Source organism: Mastigoproctus giganteus, chromosome 4 (genome assembly GCF_048544385.1).
Source record: "Mastigoproctus giganteus isolate SK-2022 chromosome 4, ASM4854438v1, whole genome shotgun sequence".
NCBI lineage: Eukaryota > Metazoa > Arthropoda > Arachnida > Uropygi > Thelyphonidae > Mastigoproctus > Mastigoproctus giganteus.
In genome coordinates this window covers 210,923,411-210,950,386 of record NC_143578.1, presented here as the reverse complement: position 1 = coordinate 210,950,386, position 26,976 = coordinate 210,923,411, and the positions used below count along the sequence as shown (strand labels likewise).

General features: G+C 38.6%; 1 protein-coding gene across 1 annotated transcript; it reads left to right on the top strand.

Annotated features, from left to right (window-relative positions):
* Window positions 1–26,087, top strand: LOC150087373 (ventral anterior homeobox 2a-like). The gene is made up of 3 exons (XM_090372458.1): window positions 1–64; window positions 8,875–9,062; window positions 25,851–26,087. Exons 1-3 carry the CDS (start codon window positions 1–3, stop codon window positions 26,085–26,087), a joined length of 489 nt encoding a protein of 162 aa, XP_090228584.1.
* Window positions 26,088–26,976: the final 889 nt, after the last annotated feature.

Sequence of the window (26,976 nt, the reverse complement as noted above, 5' to 3'; positions counted from 1 at the left end):
ATGGTGGAAAGAAGTAATTTTAAATTTACAAAAAGCGAATGTGTTCTAGTAAAAGAAATAAGTGGTAAGTGTTCATGCGGGTGGAGCGGCTTTGGAAAGGAATCCAGATACAGCAACCTGCAAAAACACGGACCCACCCTTTAGGGGAAACGTGTACGGAACAGGAGATAAATAACGAGGGGAAGTCGCACGATAGACAGGATTAGAGGATCGGCATAGCATGATTTTAGGTTTAGAGTGTGGGTCTTGAAGAATATATTGGAATAGGCAGAATGTGAGAAAGTTGGGGAGATTGGAGACAAAAAGAGAAAGGGAAGTAATGAAAACAAGCAAGAGCCATCGATATAGGCCCGTTTGATATATTGCAAAAATAAATACAAAATCCCTCTGGAGTAAGGGAAGGGCGATCCGAGGAGAAGGAAAAGGGAGACAGCCGAGAAAAAGGAGCTAAGGAGAGGAGTCGTGAGTAGTGGAGGAAAATGTAAGGGAGTGTGGGATAGTGTGTGGAGAACAGTTGGTAAACTGGGGAGGTTAACGAAGATTGGAGGAAATCGAAATGAAGTAGATGATAGAGAGGACTTTGAAGGGAAAAAAGAAAGAAAATGAAAAAATGAAACAAAGATGACTTGCATGGGCGGAAGGATTTCAATCTTCGCTAGCAAGCAGCATCATTTTTGAAGTAAAAAGCAGCCTCTGCAGCGGCAAGAAACAGCTTCGGAGAGTAAGGAGGAAGCAGCCTGGGAGGCAGAAAAACAGCGTAAGGAACGGAAAGGAGCAGCCACTGGAGGAAGGAAGCAACTTAGCCGCAAAGGGACTGTCCTAGCGAATACAAGTGTGTTCAGCGCTAAAGAAAGGAAGAAGAAAAACGATGGGAACAAAGGCAGTGATAGGACTCAGACTGAAGATTAGAGACAAAATTAAAAGTAAAGAAAGAGGTAGAATGTAAGATTTTAGTTTACTGTTAATTAAGATACATCTAGCCAGACGACTATTAAAAGAGTGAGAAAGATTTTTGATTGAATGTTTTATATAGGGAAGGACTTTAGGGCAAGTTAGTATTGTTATAGAGGAAGGTAATGATAAGGGTTCAATGGGTAACAAAATCTGTCCTAAGCGAGAAATCCACTATTAGGTGGAATTCGATCGCTAGATCGGATATACGGTATACCAGGCGAGGTAAGGAGGAGCGTAATAGGGAGAAGCGTTGGGATAAATTAAGAAGGTAATAGAAGGGGCGTTAGCAAGACAAGAGGGTTATGAGGGAGTGATTTAAGTATGAAAAAATAAATAACATTAAAGGGTTCGAATTCATGTTGCTGTGGTAAAGGCTGATAAAGTAGTACTGTTTGATGCTGATAAAATTGTACTGTTTGTACTGGGCAGTTTAAGGAGTAAAGAAGATAAAGAATTATAAATCAATGATATGGCTGAAGGTGTAATAAATGGGAAATTGAAGTAATTAATACATTTAAAGTATATTCAGAAAAGTAGGATGTAATAAGAGTGAGACGTATTGTGACTAATAAGGAATGTAACTTCGTAACCAGAGTGTGGTACAAAGAGAAAGATGGAATAGTAATTGTTTAAATGAATCAGATAGATTGAAGAAAGAAGCAGAGTATGTTTAAGTGTTAGGTGTTAATAAGTACAGTGCAGCTTCCATCCATAGTGAAATTGTTTAATGATTTTTTTAGATACAAATATTTGTATATGCTAATGAGTAAGTTTATGTAACAGGTAATCAAATGAGTATAAACTTTTGTTGTGTGCTATAATGTATATAGTTGTATTAAAGAAACTGTTAACTATGGTTGAACTGAGGGCGGTCATTCAGCACACACATGCCTAGCTGAAGGGAGAATGTTGCTAAAGCAACGTTCGATTGGAATTAAACAATATAAGGGATAGATACTCGAAAGATCCTGAAACCTTCTGAGAAATACTAGTAGTCAGGTAGTGTAAAGTGAGGAGCGAAGAGAGAGAACTGAATAGAAGTTGCAGTAATTCTGAAAATTAAAGTATTAATAAAAAAAAAAGGAACCTCACAGTTCCATACCGGTAGAGTGAACGCAAATTAATAGTCCGGGATCAACGTCGAGAACCCAACCCAACCCGACCCCAAAACCACCAACCGCGACAAAGCCATCGGCATCGGAAAACATCGTGTCTAATACTAAAATGGTTTTAAATTATTAAAATTACGCGATGGCATATTTTCCTCCTAAGTTGGACGAAACTTTTCGTTGATACGTGTTCACAGGTCGGAATAACACTAATAAATAAATAATAACATAAAATAAAAGAAACTGCCTGTTTGACTCCCTCCTCCTGTAGGCTAATCCAGTCTAAATCTCTTTCTCTCATAATTTGAATTAATGTCCCTAAGTTCTGGAATCGATAACTAAAAATTTCACCTCTCTGAACCTTTATACACCTCAATCAAGTGCCTAGTTACCAAGTCTGTAGCCCTCATATTCGAAGTCCTTCCTCGTATGGATGCCCTTTTGCCGATCTCACCAGGCGCGATGCCCGACGTCGGACTCATTCAAGAAGCTCGACGTCTTTTTGAGGTGCTGTCTCCATATTTGAACGCAGTATTGAAAATCGAGGGTTTAGTGTCAAACAACGTTAACTTTTTTTTTTTTTTATTTTATTTTTTTTTTTTTTTTGGCAGATGCAAAATAACTTTCGCTTCATTGCATCATTATATTTTAATACTAAGTCAAAAAAATAAATAAAATACAATAATTTTTTTTTAAAAAATGGCACAGACACGACTAGATGGAAGTTTATATTGCAACAGCCAGTCACTCTTTGACCAAAGGAAAATTTTCGAACATGTTATCTCCTCTCAGTTAAAATATATGCCCACTGCACATATGAGACTAGATTTAACGATTTTCAAACACTTAATTGATGCTTCATGTATTATTAACGTAAAATTTGTGAACCCACATTACACGCAAACTGGTCTAGAATACAAGTAACGTAAAGACATGATAGGCTATAAGCTAGCATTTCCCAAAGTGTGGTCAGCTACCCGATACCAGTCCTTGAAAAAATATACCGGTCCTTAGCAAATATGTAAAGAATCGCATGACCCTATTATCACTCGACTTTTTTTAACGCGACAAATAAATGTGAAACTAGTTTTTTGCCTTTAGTTTTTTTCAAAAACAAGAAAAGAAAGACTGAATGTCGAATCACATTTACGGATAAAACTATCATCTTTTTCGCCCAATATAAAGTTGCTATATGATGTTATAAGATTAAGCAGAGTGAAAAGTTATTCGGTTTTTTTTTTATGTGTTTATAGATTACTCGACAAAATTAACAGAACACGTAGAAAATGTGGTGTAACTCATGCAGCTTCCGATGAAGCGGAACAAAATTTGGTATGGTGGTGTACCATAGAATAACGATGAAATGAGGAAACAGCGAGAAACTTCAGACAAGTATGCAGGAAATTTATAGGGGTTGTATAAGAATTATACAACCAAATCTCATTCTTCCATATGGCAACAAATCTCATTCTTCCACTAGCGCATACCTTAGCTCACTAATTGCCCGAGGAGTTGGCTGTCGGCGTGCAATGCGACGCCCACACATGTTCAATCAGATTTAAGTCAGGTGATGGCGCTGGCCACGGCAGTCGCTGGATATCTTCAGTTTCAAGATATTCATCCATCACTTGAGCTCAATGTGCAGTGGCGTTGTCGTGCATGAAAATAAAATCTGGGTCAACTGAACCTTTCAAAAATCGCACATAGGGTCCGAGGCACCACTTTCGACGAGCTCTGCGGTGGTTTGGGGTTATGGGATACAAACCACCGGCTTCCTTGTAGCTTCCATTTGAATTGATCCTTCTTAACACAGTCTGGTTGGAAATACAGTATTTACACCTGTGGCGCAGCAACCTCAAGACACAGTTGATGACAGGATATCGTAGGGTTCCATCTTGCTGTTTGAGCCAGACAGCTCTGTTCTGGTTGACGTAGCCCTCGGGCGACCTTGGTTAGCTCTTCTTGTAATGGTTTCTGTCTCCTGAAACTGCTTCCATAGTGCCGGAGACGACACTGAGTGACACATTAAGCCAACGTGCCACCTCCGCTTGCGACTACACGGATTAACGGCGTCCAACAGCACACCTAAACGACTATAACTTGCCATCCTAAGTACTGGAGATGTGGCTATCTCACTGAGCAAGCCAAAAAACGGGAATGAAGTGATGTAGTTGTAACCCGTGTTTTTATAGGAATGAACAATTTGCATAATGTGCGGCCCTGTCAGGTGGCAGACCGATTTCTATTGAATATTATGAATTTCACTGCTAGGATGCATATCATATAAAATATCCGCCTTTGGTGACACCGTTCACAATAAAATATTCATGAAAAACATTTTGTTCTGTTAATTTTGTCGAACAGTGTATCTAAAGTGTGTGAAACAGGCTAATATATGGACGCCTTATGCCCTTAGTTGCTTCGGAGTTTACCTTAAACAATCCACCTCTTTCATCATTCGGTTAAAAAATTAAAAATTTCAGATGTTGATACTATAAAATCAGGCCAATGTCAAATAGAGAGTTCAAAAAATAATAAATAAACTATCACATTAGGGCCACCCCAAGCACTAACTTATATGCCCATAAATTGCACGTATTCTGAGATCGATTTGCTGGATAATAAACCCGAGTTTCCGATGGGTGGGGGAAGAATCTTGCTAAGGGTCTGAGACCGATTAACTCAGGCACGGAGTGAAAGAAGCCCATAAAAGATCTTCCTGCCATTGATGGGATTCAACCCCGGGTCTTATCCACCGGGTGTGGGGAAGACGGTGATTATAACCACTGTACTATTTGCACAGACCAAGTATAGGTTGAGGCGTAGAAGTCCAACAGAGCTCCACTGCAATGATAAATCGTAGTTCTCGGTATATTGATTTCTCGATATGGGTATAAGAAAGAAGCCAAACATTTAAATATACGAAATATGTCTCGTATGCACCTGAAATTACCTCATTTTAAGCTAATTAAAGTAATACGATCCTTCTGCAGCAAATTAATCTAAATGGATATGTCTTTGAGGTTACGTAAAACTGCATCAATCCCGCATACACACAGTACAATCAGACAAGAAAAATGACCTTAACAACTATCGATCCCTGCCAGCTAATTATAGACGAGCTAATCGAAAAAGTAAGATACTGGCCTTCAATAAAAGCTTGACTCCATTAACCTAATAGATTTCTATGATATAATAGTTGGGTCGTAAAATAAAAATAAAAAATAGTATCTCATAATCTTCATACCAACTTGAAACATTCGAAACTCCAGTTGGTACACCACTGTATTCAGAACATTTCTATAAACTGCTAATTAAATAATCAGTTATTACGTCATGGGAGGATGAAATTGGAATTATAAGTGCTTTGTAGCGATAAAACGGGGTATTATCAGTGATGGAAGGATGAATTTCTCGAGGAGAAATACTTCTACCTGCATATTTTACAACTACTGTATATATCCAGCTTGCCGACCAGGTTAGCCAGGTGGGTAAATTGCCTACCTGGCAACCCAAAGGGCGCGGGTGCGAATCCCGACTCGGGCTTGGATCAGAGTAAAATGCAGACACTTTGGGAGGTGCATTATGGCCCCAGAAGCCGATGCGCTAACAAAAAAATATATATTTAACTTATATAATGTGTCCACCTTAACTGATATAAAAAGGAGGGTAGTTAAAAACACAATATATGAATAATATAAAGTACTTAAAATACAATATATATATATATTTTTTTCCCCCTTAGGTAGTATTATTATTTTATGGAAAGTAATAGAAATCCCAAAGCGAGTTTACAACTGTCGTGCAAATTGTATGTCTGTAAAGAAATCCAAAGCAAATTCAAAAACGAACGAATGTTATAAAGGAAAGTACTGAGCCATTATGCCACGAAAACCAGGTGGCACAATAAATTTAAATATGCGGGAAACGCTGAAGGTCAACCTTGATCGTAGAACAGTGAACATAATACCACTGTCCTCCCCATACGGGGTGGAAAGGCAAGAGTTCGAATCCTGTCAATGACGTGGGAAATGTTTATTGATTTTTTTCACAACGGTTCAGTTATTCGGTCTCAGGCGAGAGAGCAGCATGGTTTTTAATCCCGGAAACGCGATTTTTCGTCCAGCAAATAGACACTCAATATACTGACGCCTCATAGCTTTAGTTGCTTTGGCGATTAATACGCGTTAACTAATTAACTACTGAAGACGATCCAAGATCTGGAAGACCATCTGATACAGTCTATACAGAAAGAATTACCGTTGTCGAAAAATTAATCACAAGTGATCGACGTATAAAGGATTGCTAGAGAGTGCTATCCCAATTTGATAGCATTGAACATAAGAGCATCTACACATTTTTAAAGTGGGTGTAAAATGGGCCTCAAAACTTGACTGTACATGTTCGGATGTACCGTGTTGCGTCACCGCTTTTTTATTTTTATTTTTATATAATATGCACTAACATACGTAATTATCAAGACTGAACCACTTATCGTGTTATTTATTATTTTCCACGATTACAAATTATTTATATTAGTCCTTTAAAGTGAAAATGTACACTCATGAGTCGAAACATTATGACCACCTACCTAATAGCGTGTTGGGCCGCCTTTCGCTTCGATAACCGCTTGCACCCGGCATGGCATCAACTAGACGAAACCGCGGATTCATCCAGCTGGACAGCAGGTCACCTTGGACTTCAACAACTGAGTGAAGCACTGGCGAATAGCGTTCCACTGCATTCCACAAATGTTTGATGGGATTGATATCGGAGGAATTTTGCAGCCAAAAAACACACGAAATGTTTGAACACAATCTTCAAACCATTCCTGCTCGATGCGAGCCTTGTGACACAGAGCATTGCCTTGTTCAAGAGCCTGGTGCCACTTGGATATAGGGTTACCACGCAGGGCAAAAATTCACCACGTAGTCCGAAACAATGCCAAGGCAGGATCTGGCGGTGAGGGCGTGTTCAATGAAGATGAGAGGACCTGACGTCCATAAAAGCGTTCCTCAAACCATGATACCATTGCCATAGCCTGTTTTCGTCCAACCGTACAATCCAGGTGCAGTTGTTTATCTTCTTCCGTCGAATACGCATCCGCCCATTGGCATGATGGAGCTGGAACCTTGATTAATTTGACTATTCGACTCTTTTACAGTAATCCAATGTCCAGTAACGGTGCTCCCGTGCCCACTACAGGCGGAGTTATTGGTGAATGGTCGATCAACATGGGCAAATGAACAGGCCCCTATTCCGGAGCCATATCCTCCAGAGCGACTGATGGTGTGTCGGAAACGTTTTTTTGTACGCCCTGGATGTAGTCTGCCGTTAACTGGAGATTTGTGGATCGTCTGCTGTCCCGAACGGCACGTGCCAACAGCCGATTCACAACTGACAAATAGTAGTGGTCTCCCCATCCCGGCACGTTAAGTGGTTGTGCATCCCACTTTGGACCATTCTTGCCAAACCTTCACTACAGCGGCCCTTGAACAGACGACAATACTGTGATTGATAAGATGCTGGTCCCCGCCTTCCTAGCGCCGCAAACCATTCCCCGTTCAAATTCCTTTCCCATTGCACGCGCTTCGGGACCTTAGAAGCCAATGCGCCATAAAATAACAAACAAACAAGCACTCGCTTCGTACGCGTGCCGTCACTATATATGCTGCGCGAGTCGGTGACGACACTCCTAAGTGCGCCCACTCGTTAGAGACAGGTGATCATAAAGTTTTGGCTAATGGGTATATACAGGGTGATTCACTACCAGTGCGACAAACTTGCAGGAGGTGTAGGGGGCACAAAGACGAATCGGAATCACATGGCATTGCAGGGTCCGAAATGCCTTCGCCATGCGGTAGAGGACGTTGAACGGGAGGTCGCGTGAACAGCGATCCCGCTGGAAGTCAGCATTTGCGAACCGTTTCTGTTGAAGAAACCAAGTAGCAAAAGTCCTCCGGAGTGGATAATCCGCAGGCTCCAATGATTGGACGCGTTGCAGATGGTATGAATTCATTTGGTTTGTTCACAGTATCCTCCATACAGTGGATTGGGAAATACCCAATCGTTGGCCTATCGCTCGAGTACTCGTACTCGGATTGCCTTCTGCAAGACGTAGGACATTCTCCTCATTGTCTGGCGTCCTCGTCGTTCGCTCTGGATTCATGGTACCCCTCGTGAAACAACCAGTCTCACGTAACCTTCTGTGCACAAGTGCGAAAATCGTATGATGAGGAGCACGCCTGTGCGGGAAACGTTCCTGGTAAAAGCGCAGAGCGGCGCGCCCGTTACACTCCGCAGCTCCATATGCGAGGTGCATGTCGGCCAGTTCAATGTTTGAATACTCGTCCATCCTACTGCCTCGGGAACCGGTTCGCAAATGATGACTTTCAGCGGGATCGCTGTTCACGCGACCTCCCATTCAACGTCCTCTACCGCATGAAGAAGGCATTTGGGGCAATGCTATGTGATTCCGAATCGTCTTTGTGCCCCCTACACCTCCTGCAAGTTTGTCGCACTGGTAGTGTCACCCTGTATATACAGTGGATTACCGATCGCCCAGTGTGGTTGGGAAAAAATTGAGAGCCTCCTGTATTAATAGCAAATTTTAGCCTTTTGAGGTTCAAAACTTAAACTTTTAGAGCAATAGAGCTCTAAAGAAAATGAGCAAAGAATTCCCTACAAAGCTAAAGAATATACTATATGATCTGATTATGTAACAATATTTTTATTTTTTCTCTATCTTTCGTGTACGCTCACTCATAAATTCGCTCTATTTTGTTTGTCTTTCTCTTACTTATTATATTAGACTCTACCGGTAAAGTTCGAAGGCTGCTTTTCCCTAAAGGACTAGATCTAGACCGACCGAAAAGAGCTCGAACTGCATTCTCCGATTACCAGTTGAACTGCTTGGAAGAAGTATTCCGCCACAACCAGTATGTAGTTGGCAAAGAAAGAACGATTCTTGCAGAACGCCTAGGTCTCTCCGAAACCCAGGTAAGTAACTTTTTATGTGTGTCAATTTTGTGTGTGTCAGTGAGTGTGCGCGTGAGGGAGGAGGGGAAGAATAGCATACCAACAATAACGGGAAACTGATTTTACGATCTCCGATTTTACGTTCGTTGAAAATGTACGCTAATACGCCAAACTTCAAAACAGCAATTTTTCGTAACCTTTATTGCACAAAAGAAGTCAGCTTTTTTTACAAGTTTTTATATTTATTTATTCATTATTTTAATGTATGAATATAAAAGTCGTTATTAACTGAAAATTATTTTTAAGTAAATGTACTGTCATTTTGAAACTGTAGAAGAAGAAAATCTTTATTGTACAGTAAAGATACAATAATGTGCCCGCCACAGCCAGGAGGCCAGGGGCTTGACAATGATATAGGGTAATATAAAAATATGTACAGTATAAAAATTTGTGCAGTATAAAATATTACATAACAATTAAAAACGTAGCATTAGCCATTCAATAGATATGAGTATGTACATAGTTGTGAGGCAGACAGTGCACCAAGGTATGTGCACGTTCATATGTACAAAGCACATATTTAAGCATATTCACACAAGTCAGAAAATTTCACAGTGCCAAATTATTGTTCGGTATTGCATTTTCTTGTGAAGACAGTTCGTTGATTTGCCTGCGACGTGCCGTTATGCACCTCATAGGAGATAGCAGATGGAGATATCAGTATGAGTCGACATCAGGGGCCAAACAAAAGGGGAACAAGTTCGGCCAACGAGCGCCTGTAATTGCGATCGGAAGCGAATTTCTGCAGGTCAACTCCGATCATTAGCAGGGCTTGTACTGTAGGAAGTACTTGTCCAGGTAGGAATCTGTCACTGATCTTCAGCCTGTTCCGTTGTAGCTGAAGAAGAGGGGTGGCTCGTAAGGACGGAAGTGGAACATGCCACTGGCATATATCCCAGAAGTCAGGGGAGTTGATTTTGCCAACCAGCATTTTGACTGTGGTCGCAGTTCTCCTCATGCTGATTATTTGAGGCAGCCGCGGGATTTGGAGTTGGTCGGCCATGCTGGTGGTCCTCTGCTGAGGGGGGAGTCGATGTTTGTGGGTTGCCCACTTCAATATCCAGTATTCACTGGCGAAGATGGGCTTCATGAGAGAAGGTACTGCGGATGCCCATATTTCAGAGGCATACAGAAAGGTAGGATACACAATGGTTTCCAGATATCTGATTGTGGTTCTTGCGTCTGTGTTATGAAGAAGATGTTGACGGGCAATCCAGCGCATTCGGCTGATCTTGCGTAGAACACATTCGATGTGACAGTTGAACCTAAGGTTTGGGTCGAAGGTTACACCGAGATCTTTGTGTTTAGTAACACTTGGAATAACTGCACCCTGCAGTGAGGGTTGTATGGATGTGGGACACTTCTTCAGAGAAAAAAACCATAATAACGGATTTTTGGGGGTTCAGTTTGAGACCGAAATGGTTGAGATGGCTAGAGAAAGCTGTGATCTTATTACAGATTTCCGATGTGATCACTCCCCTGTCGGCTGATGGTGGTATTTCCGTTAGGAACTTTATATCGTCGGCGTAGGTAATGACATCATCTCTGTTACACACAAACGGAATAAGGAGGGCGGTAAAAAGTAACCCCGATAAAACGCCACCTTGCGGCACACCAGCATTGATGGATCGGGTATAGCAGAGGTTACGATGAGTGAGGTACACTGTTCTGTTCCGGAGGAGCGAGTGCAGAAAAGCGAAAACGTCACCTTTCATCCGAAAGAAATTGGTTAGGAGATTCAGAAGGGCTGAGATGTTGAGGCTATCAAAAGCAGCTTCAATATCGGCATAAACAACCGCCATTTCTGATTTGGCCTCAAATGCATTTAAAATTTCCGTTTGGACTGCCAGAAGGTTGGAGACAGTTGATCTATTAGGGAGAACATAATGGAGTTGTTTTGATGATTGTGGAAGAAGATGGCGTGTTATATGCGGAAGAAGGACTTTTTCCAGTAGCTTTAGGAGCGTGGATGCAGTGGAAATCGGTCTATAGTGCTTCGGCTGGCTTGGTAGTTGAACTTTAGGTAGTGGGGCAAGACTGTATTTGCTCCAGGATGCCGGAAACACTCTATGAGAGAGGATGGAGTTGAACAAGTAGAGCAGAGGATCAAGGATATATGGACTGAGGCACTTTACGATGAAATGTGGGACATTATCGATGCCAGCGGTGCATGACGGACGCAGCGAGTTGATGGCTTAACGAAGCTGCTGTCGATCGATTTGAATGGAAAACAGCTCATCATCTGGACTTGAAATGGGGTCTGGTTGGTAATCATATGGTTGTGTGATGTTGTCTTGGAATCTGGCTACATAGTTGATCCATTCAACTGGATTGAAATTGGAATCTGGTTCAGAGTTACGGGTATATGGCACTTTGCCTTTGGATAAGGTCTTGTCAGTGTATTCTTTAATGGCTTGCGATTTCAGTCTATTAAACAGTGCTCTAGCTTTGGAGTACTGAGTTCGGTCATATGCTGTACCAGACTGTTTCCATTGTTTATGGAGGGACTGTTTGCACTTGAAACTGTAATTTAGCTCCGAAGACCACCAAGCATTAGTTCTAGCGGAGATACTGACCTGTTTAGCTGCTGAGAACATAGTAACAGTGTGCAACCATCTAGTTAATATGTCAAGAGCCAGTTCCGGATCTCCTGATTCGAGAACTTCCCAGGTAATTAATTTTGTTGCATAAAGGCATCTGTTCGGTTGTAGGAAGGTGGGAGAGATGATGATCTTCCTTTTGACGTAGTGGGAGACATTAAAGTTGGGCGTTGGGAGCTGCAATAGGACTACGATGGGTTCATGATCGGATTCAAAGTGAGTTTCGGGTTTAATGTCGACGCTACAGGAACCAGACGATAATATGAGATCCAGGCGATGAAGACCTCTAGTTGGGCCTTCGTTTATGATCCTGAGGCCACTAGGTGCAATCTTAGCCATAAGTGACTCATGAAGATGTTGGAGATTTGGTGGTAAGTTAAAATCCCCACAGATGAGGTGGATAGCAGATGTGTGAAGCGTATTTATTAGCCAGGATGCAATATCATTGATTGTCTGAGCATCGGGGGTTGGGGGTGTATATACTGCACCGAGATCTAATAAGCAAGAGTTGATCTTGACCGTTACTATCAATGCTTCGAATAGATTGGATTTGCTGGAGACTACATGTACGAACTCAAGTCTACTGGCATTTATGATAACAGCAACGCCCCCACCACAGGTATGAGAGCGGGAGGTGAAGAAAGATTTGTAACCAGCAGCTTGGGCGGAGGCAATTGATTCTTGTTGTGGTTCCAGCCAGGTTTCAGACATGCAGATGACGTCAGCCATTTTGGACAGAAGCATCTGCTCAAGTGTCTCGAGCTTATTCCGAATACTACGAACATTTTGATAAAAAATCTTGAGTGTAAGGTGACACGAGACCTTCACGAGTGCTGATTCGAGGACATTATTTATTTTCTTTGTTGGCTTTTCAGCACGGTTGGTTACAATAGTTGGTATGATCATCATTTACTTCCCTGTAATAAATAAGTGAGAAATTTCATGGTTAGCTGCTACAAATGTTCCTCTGGCTTACAACCCTGGGTTTTTGCCATTAAGGCGTGTTTTATTCCGTGATATCGCCTAGGGTAAAAAGTGTGGGTTATGCCTCGGCCTAAGCCAGATCCTGGGATAATCCTCTTCAGAGGTAACAGCACACTATATGGTCTCCCTTGTCAGGGGAAAGTGAGCAATGGCTATAATCGATAGTTATCGATTATAAATTTTATCAGAAACATAACTAAAAAACTTACATTTTTACTCAATTAGTTTTTTTCTGTTTCGGGCAGGAGGGCAGTGAGCCCCAATGCACCGCATTGGCTGTATTGGCATAGTTACGCCACTGCTTCCTTGAAACAAAATATCCCTTTTCTCCAAGAGCTGAGATCTTTTCCTCGAGGCTTCAAAAACAGAACTATTTCCCCTTCCTTCTGTTCAATTTTTATTCCATTATGCAGTGTATCATTTCTTATCTGGTTGTAAGACGTAACAGTTAAAAGTGTTACGTGTTAAAAAGTGTTACGTCTTACAACCAGAGTTTACGAGTCGCAGCTATTTGATTTTGGAAGCTCCACATGGCAACCTGCGACTCAGTGATTGTATATATATACTATCACTGAGTCGCATATATTATTATATATATATAGTATTTTCAGTTTTTAATTAAGCTCTAAACATTTTAACCCTTCTGGGTTAAGGTAAGTGACTGAAATAAATAACTTTTTGAATAAAATAACTTAAAACTTAATTAAACGTAAATAACTTTTATAAAAAAAAATTAGCATTGAGAATGAAATCTGGAATAATGTAAACAAAAGGAGAAATAAACTAGCTATAAAATACTATTCTCTGAGCAAAAATTAAAATTTAATTTAGTTTTGAAAAAATCAGCCAATTTAATTCGATAAGCAATTCTACTGAGGCTTCTTACAATCTCTGATCTTTTTGAGGCCTCAAATATCACGACACAAAACGATGTCGAATAAATACTATATGGCGAAAGGCACGTATTGAATATTACAAAAAATACCTCGCAAACATATATTTTTAAATCTAGAAAACACCAGTCTTATTTTAAGAAACATCTGATTTAATGTAATCATATCTTTGCCCTCCATTTTTATCGTATCAACAGCAACATTAATAATAATACTATAATAATAAACATTGCATTAAATAAATATTGTATTATTATCATTATTATTGCAAGCCAAGCCTTTTAAATGTTAGGTTAATTTTTAAAAGCTTGCTCCTCAAAATAAATCATAAAGTAAATGATTACGATAAAATGGTTTGTATGTTTATATTTATTTATGAGGCGTGTAAAACAAAACACTAACTCAATGTAACTAGGGTAAATACTATCGACATTTATAGATGGCGCAGTGTTCGTTACTCAACTTTCATTGCTATGGCAACGGTATTGTAGAGAAACACAAAAGGCAATAAAAATGCACTCCATCTATTCCAATGATGACAAATACTTCGCAGAAATTAATAGCAAATACGTATCATTTTGTTTCTAACGCTACCCTTCATATATAACCTTTTTTTTTTCTTTTTTTTTTTGTTAAAGAATAATTCTTTACCATACATCACATTTTAAACTTTAAAAAAGTATTTTAAAAAACACTGCTGTCGTATTATTTATCACCCATCAATATACTGTAGCAATTTACTAATTCGCCTGAATTGATTAATGGCGAACCACTTGTATTTTAAATAATGCAACACTTAACGCTTCCGAGTACGGGTTCCTACTTATTTTTTAAGTACAGGTATTGAACACCTCCTCGTGCTGCTTAATTCTTTTAAGTGTCCTTACTGGCTGAAATAATTGGCCACTTCCACTAATGACATCAAGTAGTGTTTGGGTCTATCAGGCAATAATTAAAAAACACCAACTCTCGTACAAAAATATGTACCGGATGTAATTATTAAAAGCTACAGCTAATGCAAAATGATAATAATTATTAGAGCGTTTTGAAAAATAAAACACAACTCAATTAAGGAACTAATGTTGACGAACCAATTTTGTCTAGTAAAATATTTGGAAAGCAATGTAGTAAGAAATAATTTATACGAAAATATTTTCAAGTGGGACTTTATTTTTATTATAGCAAATAAATTCCCTATATTCAGATGTTGATCTGTAAAATTAAACAACAAAAAAGCATAAACTCTTCCATGGAAACGTCTCTGTTCTACCAGTTTTGAGTTTGGAACAGCAAAAAGTGAAATGGAGAATATCTATCTTTAAACATCCTTTTTACGTCAGAAAATATCTCACCGACCTTCCAGTGTAAGCCAGCGCATTGTCGTTGAGAATTCTGAAAGAAAAACGGTCCAATCAGCTGACCAGCTCCCCTTTTCACTTATTTGGCTCCACTGACTTTCCTTTTTCAAGTTACAAAACTTCGCTAAATGGGACATACTTTGGGTCTTTGGAGAAGTTTAGCAGAGTACGTCGAGGGCACTATAATCGATATCAGTATACGAGATTCCAGAAATGGTTCAAATCATGGTAGAAGAGTACAACTTCACGTAAAATTGCCCAAATAAACTATCTTGAAAAGAACAAAAAGCAAATAATTGGTAATCGATGTTAACTTGCTTATCAAGTCATAACAGTCTTGCAAAAATACGTGTCATCAGAAGCAACTAATCCAAGCACTTTCTAAAACAGCCAATCACAGTAGTGAAAACATATCACGATTTGTGATCACGTGTCAGAGCGTTTACACAGTTGGGCCACTCCTTATAATAGTCGACAGAATCCTTATTGAACACTAGTTCCTCAAATGTAATCACTATTCGATGTGGCCTGCTCCCTAAATGCACAGGAGCCACTCTTGTTAACTGTTCCGTCGAATTGCAACTACATCCAGTCTGCTTAAAGTCACTGCAAAGGCAATCCTCCAACGAGAACTATGCAGTTCCTGCCACAGAGTATGTTCAGGTGACAATTTCTTGTTGTGCAGCTGAAAAATCCGGAATAACTCACGGAAGAAACCCTACCCCCTCTGCCTGAAATATTGCCTAACTACAGCCACGATTGAAGAGTCCTTCAGAAATTCCTCCAATTATCGACGGAACCCGAACCTAGAGCTCTCCAAACGAGTGACAAACCACTCCACTATTGCGAAACCACTATACTGTCGCGGAGGACGATATATATAGATTTATGGTTTATCACACATAATAGAAAGAGTTGCGATTTTTTTATTATTATTATTATATATATATATATATATATATATATATATATATATTTTTTTTTTTTTTTTTTTTTTTTTGTATTCATTTTGTTCGAACGCGTACAGACGTTCGCATGCAAGTGATTATGTCGTTAAGGGGAAAACTCATAAAAGTTCTTCAAAATCTTAAGTTATCTACCACACAAAAATATCCAGATGTTTTTGCGTGGGGATAACTTAAACGTATACAGTTATAAACTTAAAATGCTGACCTTCAAGTGGAAGAAAAATTACAAAAAGAACAACAATGATAAATGAAATAAATCAGTTTTATTGTTGAAGTGTCTCACAGGGATCCTCCTTAGGCCCTTTACTTTTTTCTACTTTATTGCAAGCCTTAATTATTTTATTAAAGGGCAATATTGTTAAAACTTTTATATTTTCTGACAATATAAAATTTTTGAAGCTATCAGGCCATTTACTGGAATCCCCAATACCACAAAATATGGTATCGAGGATTACCCATAAACCAGGTGTACCCATAAACTGGAGTATAACTTATTATTCTGCATATTTTAAACGCCTCCGTTGGCAACGTAATGGATTCAATTAAAAAAAAAAAAAAAAAAAAGGAGCCATCGTACAACAGCAATCACGCAAAATTAGAGTTTGTCCCATTGTGTCGATATTTTGAACATCTGACAATGTTTGCTATATATTATATTTTCCACATATCAACTAATTATTTAGAAAAATTTCGATTAAACCTTTGGAAGTGCATCTCAATGTTTATAAATAATTTTCAATCATCCTGTATTTTGATATACCTCATAACTAGCGTATACTTTTAGAATTATCGAGATTATTTCCTCTTGTACTTATATAACGCACGAGATATATTAAATTAAAAAATAACTAATACCTAAAGTTCTCTGACTTTATGCTCTTTCTGATAATATTACAAAATAAGTAAAACACTGAGGTTACTCTTACCTGTAACCGTTAATTCTGGTATCAGAATCCTTATTGTCTTATTTGCAAGCGCACTGAAGGAAAAGACGTCGTCCATTATTCCCTAGTAATGCCACGTTAGTTTACGCATGATCGAAAAACAATAAACTGGTATATATTGACTATCAAAATGAATTGAAAATGAAACACTATCTCTAAATACTTACAGTATCAAATACAGAATATTTGTCGCAGCACTTAAATCCACAAAGCCTACATTCAAGTTATACCGAGCCAACAGACTTATTTTATTAGCGTAATTTAAAAAAAAAAATACTAGCAGCGCCACCATACTTATTTTTTTACTATAATTAAATAAATTGCAGCGCCACCATACTTATTTTAATTGTATAATCGTAAGAAATGAAATACAAGCATAATTATTTTATATAAATCTCGTATTAGTTAAATATGTTTAAGGGAGAATAAGGAAACGTATCGTATTCTTCAAAACAAGCTCAGAAGCCTGAGTAGTTTTTTCTTAATGGTTTTGCTTTAATTTTTTTTTTTTTTTTGTTTTAAGAATATCTTTTTTAATAATACTATGACATTACTCGATATACATATTTATATACTGTACTGATGGTTTTAAATTTCAGCTTTCGAAATTAAAATCCTTGCCGGACAAAAAATATAAATCAGGAAGACAGTCTTTTATTTTTCATACGTATAAAATTTCTAAGATATATACTGTATATCGTGGTGTCAGTGTGCAATGTAAAAATAATTAACGTTATATCTTATTATATCGTTATTCAGTAACACCATATTGATGATGGTATATCAGGCTTAATGTCCAAGTTTGCAGACAATACAAAGGTTGGCAGGGTTGTTAATGACACTAATGACAGTACACTGCTGCAACAGGATCTAGAAAAGTTGAGCAGATGGGCTGAGAGGTGGCAAATGAAGTTTAACATTGACAAATGTAAAGTACTACATATGGGAAACAGTAATCCCAGAGTAACGTATCAACTTTGTGGTACCACACTAACAGTGATAGAGAATGAAAAGGACCTATTGTGCAGGCAGATATGAAGTTTTCTGAGCAGTGCAGACGGTCAGCAAGAGTAGCTCATGGTCAATGATATACAGGAATTTTTCTAGCAGGGATAAGGAGGTGATTATCCCCTTGTATAATGCAATGGTCAGGCCACACATTGAGTACTGTATACAGGTCTGGAGGCCTCATTTTAAGTAGGATGTAGAGCTGTTGGAACGAGTACAGAGAAGGGCAACAGGATTAGTGAATGGAACAAAGGGTTGCTCTTACGAAGAAAGGCTTAAGCTTCGCAAATTACCAGGCAAAGCCTGGCAACCCAAAGGTAGCGGGTTCGATTTCCGCCTCGGGCTTGGATCAAAGTACTGCAAAAACCTTGGGCGGTGCATTATGGCCACAGGAGCCTATGCGCCAACAACTACCAAAAAAAAAAAAAAAGAATGGTTTGAGCATGCTCAATGCGGATGGGATTCTTCCTCTTGCTCAGAATAATCGCTGAGAGGGCATAAATTCAAATTGAGGAAAGACGGTTGTAGGATAGATGAGCGAAAGTTTGCCTTTAGCCAGTGGGTGGTTGATTGCTGAAACAAGTTTCCATCTGTCGTTGTAGAAGTTGATAGCTTAAATAGATTCAAGGCAGAACTTGACAAACATTTGGAGCGAATGGACGTGTAAAATAAGGGATTTTTTTTTTTTTTTTTTTTTTTTTTGGCTGATGCATAAGCTTGCTTTCTTGCATCATGTGCCTTTGCTAATGCTAACACCATTACTCACAAACAGTGTATCAAGTAAATTACCAGCACTGTATTGCCTTGAGAATTCGACCTTATGTTACTGTTACAATTTCGTAAAAAGATGATCCTAATTAAACATATCCGTTACAAATCTCCTTTTTAGACTCACATGCAGTGTAATGAAGATGGCCCTGGACCTTCAAATGCAATATCAAGAGAAGAAAACATAGTGATGTTAATATGAAATTGGTTTTTCATATACTAGATTTAAAGAGTATCTTTAACCATTATGTGCAATCTTCCGATTATTTGCAAGCGACACGAAACCTCTCCTGTCTCGCCGATAAAAGAAAAAGATTTTATAGTTAAGCAGCTGATCTGATAGATAGGTATTCCATTTATTTTGGGTTGAAAACTTCATAAAATTTTTCTGGTGAACTTTAGGCTGAAAATGAAGTAAGAATATTGATAAGTATCAATTTTCACAGTACCAAAGGAATGGATATTCGTTAATGCTGAGCCAAATTGTAGTGCTTTATTCTTGAAAACAAGCTCAAGAAAGCTCCATTGCTTAATAGGTTTCCGTTAATATCTTCTATGTTTTAAGAATAATATTTTAATATTACTACATCATTCGATATACCTCAAGACAATACCGAATACAGATTTTATAATGTGTTACAAAAACTTTGTTTTCAATAACTTTAATGCATTCAAAGTATTATCCGTTTTTATCCCTTTCTTTCAAGAAGTTCGCGAAGGTTAAAAGATCGATAAAATCCGCTGTTAAAGATGAGTTTGCTGACTCATCCACCAATCTTTGTTGTCAACATCAGAGCACAACTATAAGCGAGGATATTCACAGTATCCCAGGGCCCAAATAGTCAGGAAGGCCCCACTTATCAAGAAAAATATTACCGTGGTGGTAAAAATCTAATAATAAACAATCTTTGGGATTCCTGAACGAAGATTTTTACTAGGACTAATAAATTCGAGGTTGGGACTCTCTGATCAGCGCTCTTCTTTGCCAAATGATAGCTTCAATTTTACGTATATCTTGGTGATTCCTTTCTACTTCTCTCTCTCTCTCTCTCTCTCTCTCTCTAAGGGTAACTCGGGAATTTTTTTCTTAGCTGGTGCAGCATACGCTTCAGGCTTCCTTGCACCATATCGCTAAAATAATAATAATAATATATGCACTTTGATAGCCTTCCGTGGCGGGGAATTATCTAGGTATCCCCTACATTGGCGCTTAGCTTAGGTTGGTTCTACCTCCATAACTAGAACACTCTTCCACGGGCTTCGCGCTCGCTTACAGCTGTTGGTTTGTAAACCTAACAACTGATAGGGAAAGCCTGTTCATCACAACAAGACCAATTTTGGGAAAAAAAATTTGACACTTTTTGACCTTCAGCTGACCTCTGGTAATGTTTTGCTACAAATGTACGTATGCGCCACTAGATTATGAATTGAATTTGTGAGACGGACTTGTATCCATCTACATTTCATGGATTTCTTTCTGCTCCTTTTTTTTTATACTCTTGCTGTAATGCAATAAAAATAATTTATTATTATTACAATATTCTTAGAAATATTTCGTTTTTTTAGGAGCATAAATTAATTACTGCCACTGAGCAATGTAGTATTGAACTATTGTTACTTAATATAATCACCATCCTCACCACACTGGGTGGAAAACACCCGAACCCGAATCCCGTCAATGAGCGATGAATTTTTATGGGTCTTTTTCACAAGGGTTCAATGAGTTAGTTGGGCTCAGGCGAGGGTAGCATGATTTTTTTCTCCCGAATATTCGGGTTCTCTTCGCGCAAACAAGCAAATTGGCCACATAATACCGACACAACATACCGACGGCTCAGCGCCTTAGTTGCTTTGGCGGTTAAGACATATACATGTACTTGTTATGTAATAAATATTGCTGTAATAACTGATTCAAAATGTTTACTGCTCCAATTCGCTGCCGGTTAATGATAACAATCACACTTCCCACGGAATATGGAATCACATCTCCTCGACTTACCAGAAGAGTACAAGACTTTTACTAAGTATGGAGGAACTTTTTATCCGACGCAGGACATTAATTGCCATCCACAGAGACCACTAGCATGGACCTTACTGATATGTGCCATAGAATTGACTATATGACTAAACTGATCGGAAATGGACAAACTACCTAGACAAACTGACCTGACGTAAATGACGAACAAAATAAATACTTCTAATGAAAGGCAACTGAAAAATGACAACACTCGACTTGACAATCCTGGACTTGAAACTGCACCTTGAAAATAACACTTACTGGACAACATACCCTAGGGACCCATTGGGAACTGACATGTACTACTATCAAATTACTGACTTGAAACAATGACAGTGAAATCAAACTGTTAGCTCACGGATGCTTCCAATGAGAGACACAGGGAATTGAAACCAGTGGACTTGAAAACCCTGGACTTAAAATTGCATCCTGAAAATAACAACACCTACCGGATGGATCAATATCCTCAGGACCCACTGAGAATTGGCATATACTACTACTAATTAGTGGTTTGAAACAATGAGAGTGAAATCAAACTGTTCGCTGACGACCTACCTTTGTGGATCAGGAGCGATCTTACAAGACCGGATGTGTCGTACTTCGATCGGGAGCCAGCACAGCCACTGGAGATGCATCGTGGTTGTCCTTGAGAAATGGAAACTTAGACCATCAACTCCTAACTGTGACTTAGTCCTATTAGAGGCAATTAAACTGGACCTGACCTCTCCAGACAATGGCCATTGATAAGGCAAGGAAGGCCCAAGAAACACCCGGAGGAGGCAAAATAACACTAAATGCCAGCCTCTGAATCTACTTCTTGTCCGGGATAATGGATCCATTACCTGACAGTGACTGTTGACATTGGCGACCTGAACGGGGCACTCTAGCCTAGTTCACTTTTAATCTCCATCCCTTGGGCAAGGGGGGGACGGAATCTTCCCTATCATCCTCATGTTTCTACCTGTCCCCCCTCATTCAGACTCTTCCCCTACTCTAACTTGTTACTTCATATTTTTTTTACTTTATTTATTTATTTTGGTTTTTTTATTATTTTGTTATTATTATTATTTTATTTAATTAATTTTTTTAGGTCTTTGCCACTGAAATCTTCGGAAATTAGGTGGCAGGGCCTGCTAGAGTACTTAAGCGATCCCTCTACTGCCTGACCTGCCTCCTCAGGGCTAAGTATGGGCAACTGGGGGTCCCACCAAGGGGTCCAAGTACGGCTAAATGGTCAGAAGAACAACATAACACGACACTACACAACGCTAACACACACACATTACACTTTCTAAACCTCTGGCCTTCACAGACTTCTGTGATACACAAACAAACCCAAACTTTTATAACTCGAGTCCCCTTTAAAATGTTTCATAAATTTCATGCCTTCTCTAAGTTCCAGAACAAGCGCAAATAAACAGATCTGACAAAAAAATAGTTATGAATATGCATACTTTTATAAATTAATATATACTTGAATACATTTAATCTCACAAAGAAATAAAATAAGAATAATATAAATAAATTGAAAAGCTTCGTACCTGGATTAGTGGGATAATTTATCCGTATTTCGTTTAAAAAGTGCTTCATGAAAACAACAAGCGCCCTCTAAAAAACCAAGTACTCCCCCAGGGGATGGGGTTGTCCCACACTTTGGGAACCCACTGCTCTAATCCATTTCTTCAACTCTATGTTATAGATATGCTATAAAATCAAGTAGTCTGCCACCATGAAGAGACGTTGTCTAGTTCTGAATATCGTATAATGGCATCAAATGTCATAACTTATGATGATACATCGTAACCGAATTTAAGGACAGATTTGTTCTCGACAGAAGGGGAGAGAGTAGCTTCTTGCAGAGACAAGTCTAAAGGTGCGTTGTTGCGTTTATTACTCTAGGCTCTCCGAGGTGATTCTCCTCGTTCAGACCTAAGGACCGCAATATAACCCAAATGTTTTGTTTTAATATTTTTCCCTTGCTTAACAACTGTTCAAAATAAGATCATCGTGATTCGAGATCTCACACATTGATCTCAGACAAAAGATGGATAAACTAGGCCTGACGTAGCCGAGTGGTCAGGAGCGCAAGTGCAGTAGTACACGCTCTTTGAGCAGACCGGGGTTCAAGTCAGTGACTGTTAAATACGATTAACATTAGTATTGATTTATTGTAAACTCCACTGACGTGGTAATCGTGCCGGAGTATAAACAAGAACATTTTTTTAAACAGAAAATAGAGCTAAAGCTTTTATTCACAACAATAACAAGTTTAATGAAAGTTGATCACAGAGATTACATGGAGATGAGCGCATTCATTCAGCAACTTCCGTGAAGTCGGATACATCTTCCTGAGGTAGTAACTGGTGCTTCTTTGGGTGGACTTTCACATATTAGTTTAGCTTGTCAGATACATGATGACTAACTTTGATTTTCTCATGACTATACAGACCTAAAGTTGATATGTTATGGTAAATAATAACCCCATTTATCATAAATGTAAAACAAATAAATCAAAGAAATATCCCCGTACATATTTAAGCTTAAGATTAGGGTTTGCGTTAATTTGCCACACAGAGAATCTTAATCCTGCAGTTCACAAGTCAGGCTCTTAGACAATACTTCTTCCAGAATGAGTTCTTGAATAATTGCATTTGAATTCTGACTTTAACATGGCGTTGTGGGAAATCGCGGAAAATTATTTTAAGTCGCTGTCGTTCATGTTTCTTACCGGGTTGTTTTAAAGCTATTTCCTTGGTGAGGGCTACTGACAATGACTATCGCCCTTCTGCGTGTATGTGTGCAGTTTAGTGTCACGGTTGGGAGAAAGCTCGAATTCGCGTTAGAGCAAAGTACTAACAGAACGCTTACTACAGATATCTTTAAAGTCCTTGCTTACGATCAGGGCTGGGCGCTACTCTACTTCCCTGCTGCTGGTTAAAGCAGGAGACTGCTTCGAATAGGAGAAAAAGGACTTGTCTTTTCTTTTTTTTTTTTGCGCTGAACTATTTAAATATAAGAATCTGCTTCCATGCTGAAGAGGGAAGGGGGAGAGTAGCTGTTATTCTTGTTCAGTTTTGCTGTCCAATGACAGCACGGGTCAGGGAGTGCGTCACTCATATTACCATGGTCTATGGTGTCCTCAGGTCGTCAATATACGTTTCCTCATATACATACACACACTCCTTTCTCTCTTGTCAACTTTCAACAGCTTCCTTTTCTGTTAGTCATATGTGAAGGGTCCGGGTTCCATATAGGGAAAATGTGTTCCGGTGGTATCAGATTATTAGATATTCATTTAGCATTAGCTCATTAAGCCTACGTCCTCCGCATAGTTGCTACAGTCGTTATTACTTTCTTTTTTGAAAGTTGTTGCTTACTTTGAAGGAATTGCCAACATCCAGTATAAAGGTATTCAGTAAGCTACTGGCCCGTGCCTTATCAGAGTTGGGATGACATCAGTGAGTTGGTTCAACAGGAAGAAAACCTATAGGTGGGTTGCATATGTGACCTTACTCAGAATTCAGAATTGCTATGCAATAAATTATGAAGGAGAGAAAAAAAAAAAAAAGAACAACTTTTGCTTGCTCTATTAGCTGCAATGACAGTCCAAAAGCAATTTTCTTAGGGATACTCTTAAGTTGATATTAAAGTCGAATTAATTGTAGCACTGTATTATTAGAAACATTATTATTCATCAAAATGAAAACAAAGTGGGGAGTGGTGTTACTATTTGCTCTCCAACAGAATCGACAGACTAAGAAACACCAGTCACTGACTCGCAAATTCTCTAGCAGCAAATTTTAGAGAAAAGGAAACTACCAGATATTAATTCGAGTCAAGAAGACTCAAAATTTTTATTTATCAAAATCGAATAAGATAGCTTTCTTTGTAAACCAGGAGTAGTAGACGACTGAAGTATTTTCACAGCTTTGGCAAGGCTGGTATTATCACCTTAAAGCAGCAAGTATTAGTTTTTTAATAATAAATGTGGCCATCGTTCACCTTGGGACACAGCCACCCATGGCATTCACCTGCGCTCTCCCAAAAGTTGCGTACACCTTCTAATCGTAAAAAAAATTGTACGACTACGAAATATGCAAATATTTTAACCTATAAAGATAATCAGCGGTTAGTCCAACATTAATTTCAAGGCTGAACAATGACGACGTGGACAGGGCTTATAACAGAGTTTCAAAGGGACACGACAGTCGAATGTCACTAGGAGAATGTGTGTATGTTCAAGAAGTAGACATTGTCAAGTGGACAGTTGGCAGCATGCTAGAAAAATGGAAGTCAAGCGGATAATGTGCCCAAGGAACGACCGGGTAGGTGTAAAATATGTAAAAATGGCTGACAAAAGCCGACGCGCCTCAAGGGTCTTAATTTAGAGTTATGAGTCTACAGACAATACGGCATACCATGAATTTTCAAGGAAGAATTACACCCTCCCGTTTTTTTTTGTTTTTTTTTAAGGAGTTTACGAAGAGAAAAAGGTTGGTAACTACTGTTATAGGTTTATTTTATTGACTCATCCACAAATCTTTATTATCAGTGTCAGAGTCCAACTGTAAGGGCAGAAAACACAGTTCACGATGGCCCAGATAGTTTAGAGGCCCCCGGCTTAGCAGGAAAAGTATTCCCGTGGAAGAAAAAATCTAACAAGAAATAATCTTTAGGGTTCCCGAACGCAGATTTCCACTATGACACCAATAAATTTATGGTCGGAGATCTGTTCAGCGCTCTTCTTCGTAGATGACAGTCCTATTTTATGCAAGATTCGGTGGTCTCATTCAATGTTTATTCATACTGATGCACGATATTAATCTCTTAATTTTAATCCAACCAGTGCGGCTCAGTACCACTTCCCAAAACATTCTTTCTGAATGCTTACGACTCATGTAGAAATTCTCCCTCCCCCAAACCTTGTATGTTGTCAATGGTCCTGAGTAAATAAAACTAATAAAATGTGCTAAATCTTTTACAAAAAGATTTTTGTAAAGAAAGTATCATTTGTGAATATTTCTTAAAAATTTGTGAATAAAAAATTGAAGTTTAATTTCTTAAATTTTAAGAGTTATTGTACTGCAAATGCTAATTTATCAACAAGCCGTCATGAACACTTTAGATTTCGAAATTTTTCATTCTATTCCATTTTTAAACAGTTTTAAAGTTCAGTCACTAGGTAAACCTTTCTTCATTTTTGTTTCAGGTCAAGGTATGGTTCCAGAACCGTAGGTCCAAATACAAAAGGGAAAAAACAAAAGAAGAAGAACTGAACAAGTCGAACGCTGAAAGTATCGCTGCCTGTAACATCCTCCGGCTCTTACAAACTCATGGTCCAAATCCAACAGTGAACCAACCATTCACCTCCGCAATCAGTAGCAGTACCAGCAACGATGGAATACCCATGTTTCTTAATATTAACCCACGCACCGGAAATTCCTGACATGCAGCTACCCATTTGACATTTAAAGACTATTTTCATAGCTGTCATTCATAGGGGGATGCCATGCCGCACGATTATGTTATAAAGTGTCATAACACTATTTTTATTGCACACAAGGTTCTTTAAATGGATGTAGGGTTGCTGGCAAGTAAGTGTGGTCAGCGACGTAGAGGAACGCTTCGCATGTTACTGATATGCCATATAGCTAGAGGAGAAGGAAAGTCCTGAATAGTTTCTGACTATCATAACAGGAACATCAGCATATCTTAAAAAGTTGGTAAAATATAAAATTTTATGGGAGGGCTCTCGATTTTTCGCTATGCCACTGAACGAGGTTGATGATAATAATTAAAAAGAATCATAGCAGGAACCCAGATTGAAAGTGGAACATTTTTAATCAAGAAGAATATAAAAATTTTCAGAAGGAAAGTATACTGTATATAAACAACCCATATGAAATGGTTATGTATCATGTGATAATATTATGCATTTCGTAATGCATAAAAGGGTTATTTGTGAAGTTCTTGTTATAAGTGCAACAGTTTGTGAAATAAAATTAAATTTCTAGACTATTGCTTACATTATTTTGATCACACTTCATTAATGTAACATTATTGGTGATTTGATTTGCTCTTTAACTAGACTTGTACCCAGATTATAGTCTGTAAGACGCATTGTAAACTAGTTTTCAGTATGTTTTTCATTTGGTCTAACAATATACAAATGTTTCTGACCCTTGAACAACTTGACCATGAGAAAAGCAGTTTTTAGATAATTAATCATGGACCATAAAAGCGGTCTTTGCAAGACAAACCATTGCTGGAAATTCCAAAGACGCTTGAATTCCAAAGGATAATCAAACAAGAATCATGGGGATAATGGTATAAAC

What these genes read in the sequence shown, in the direction of transcription:
- LOC150087373 (XM_090372458.1), top strand. Translation starts at nt 1, where the DNA reads ATGGTGGAAAGAAGTAATTTTAAATTTACAAAAAGCGAATGTGTTCTA. An exon ending in TCTAGTAAAAGAAATAAGTG is followed by an intron (nt 65 to 8,874) that starts GTAAGTGTTCAT and finishes TTATTATATTAG; the next exon opens with ACTCTACCGGTAAAGTTCGA. An exon ending in TAGGTCTCTCCGAAACCCAG is followed by an intron (nt 9,063 to 25,850) that starts GTAAGTAACTTT and finishes TTTTTGTTTCAG; the next exon opens with GTCAAGGTATGGTTCCAGAA.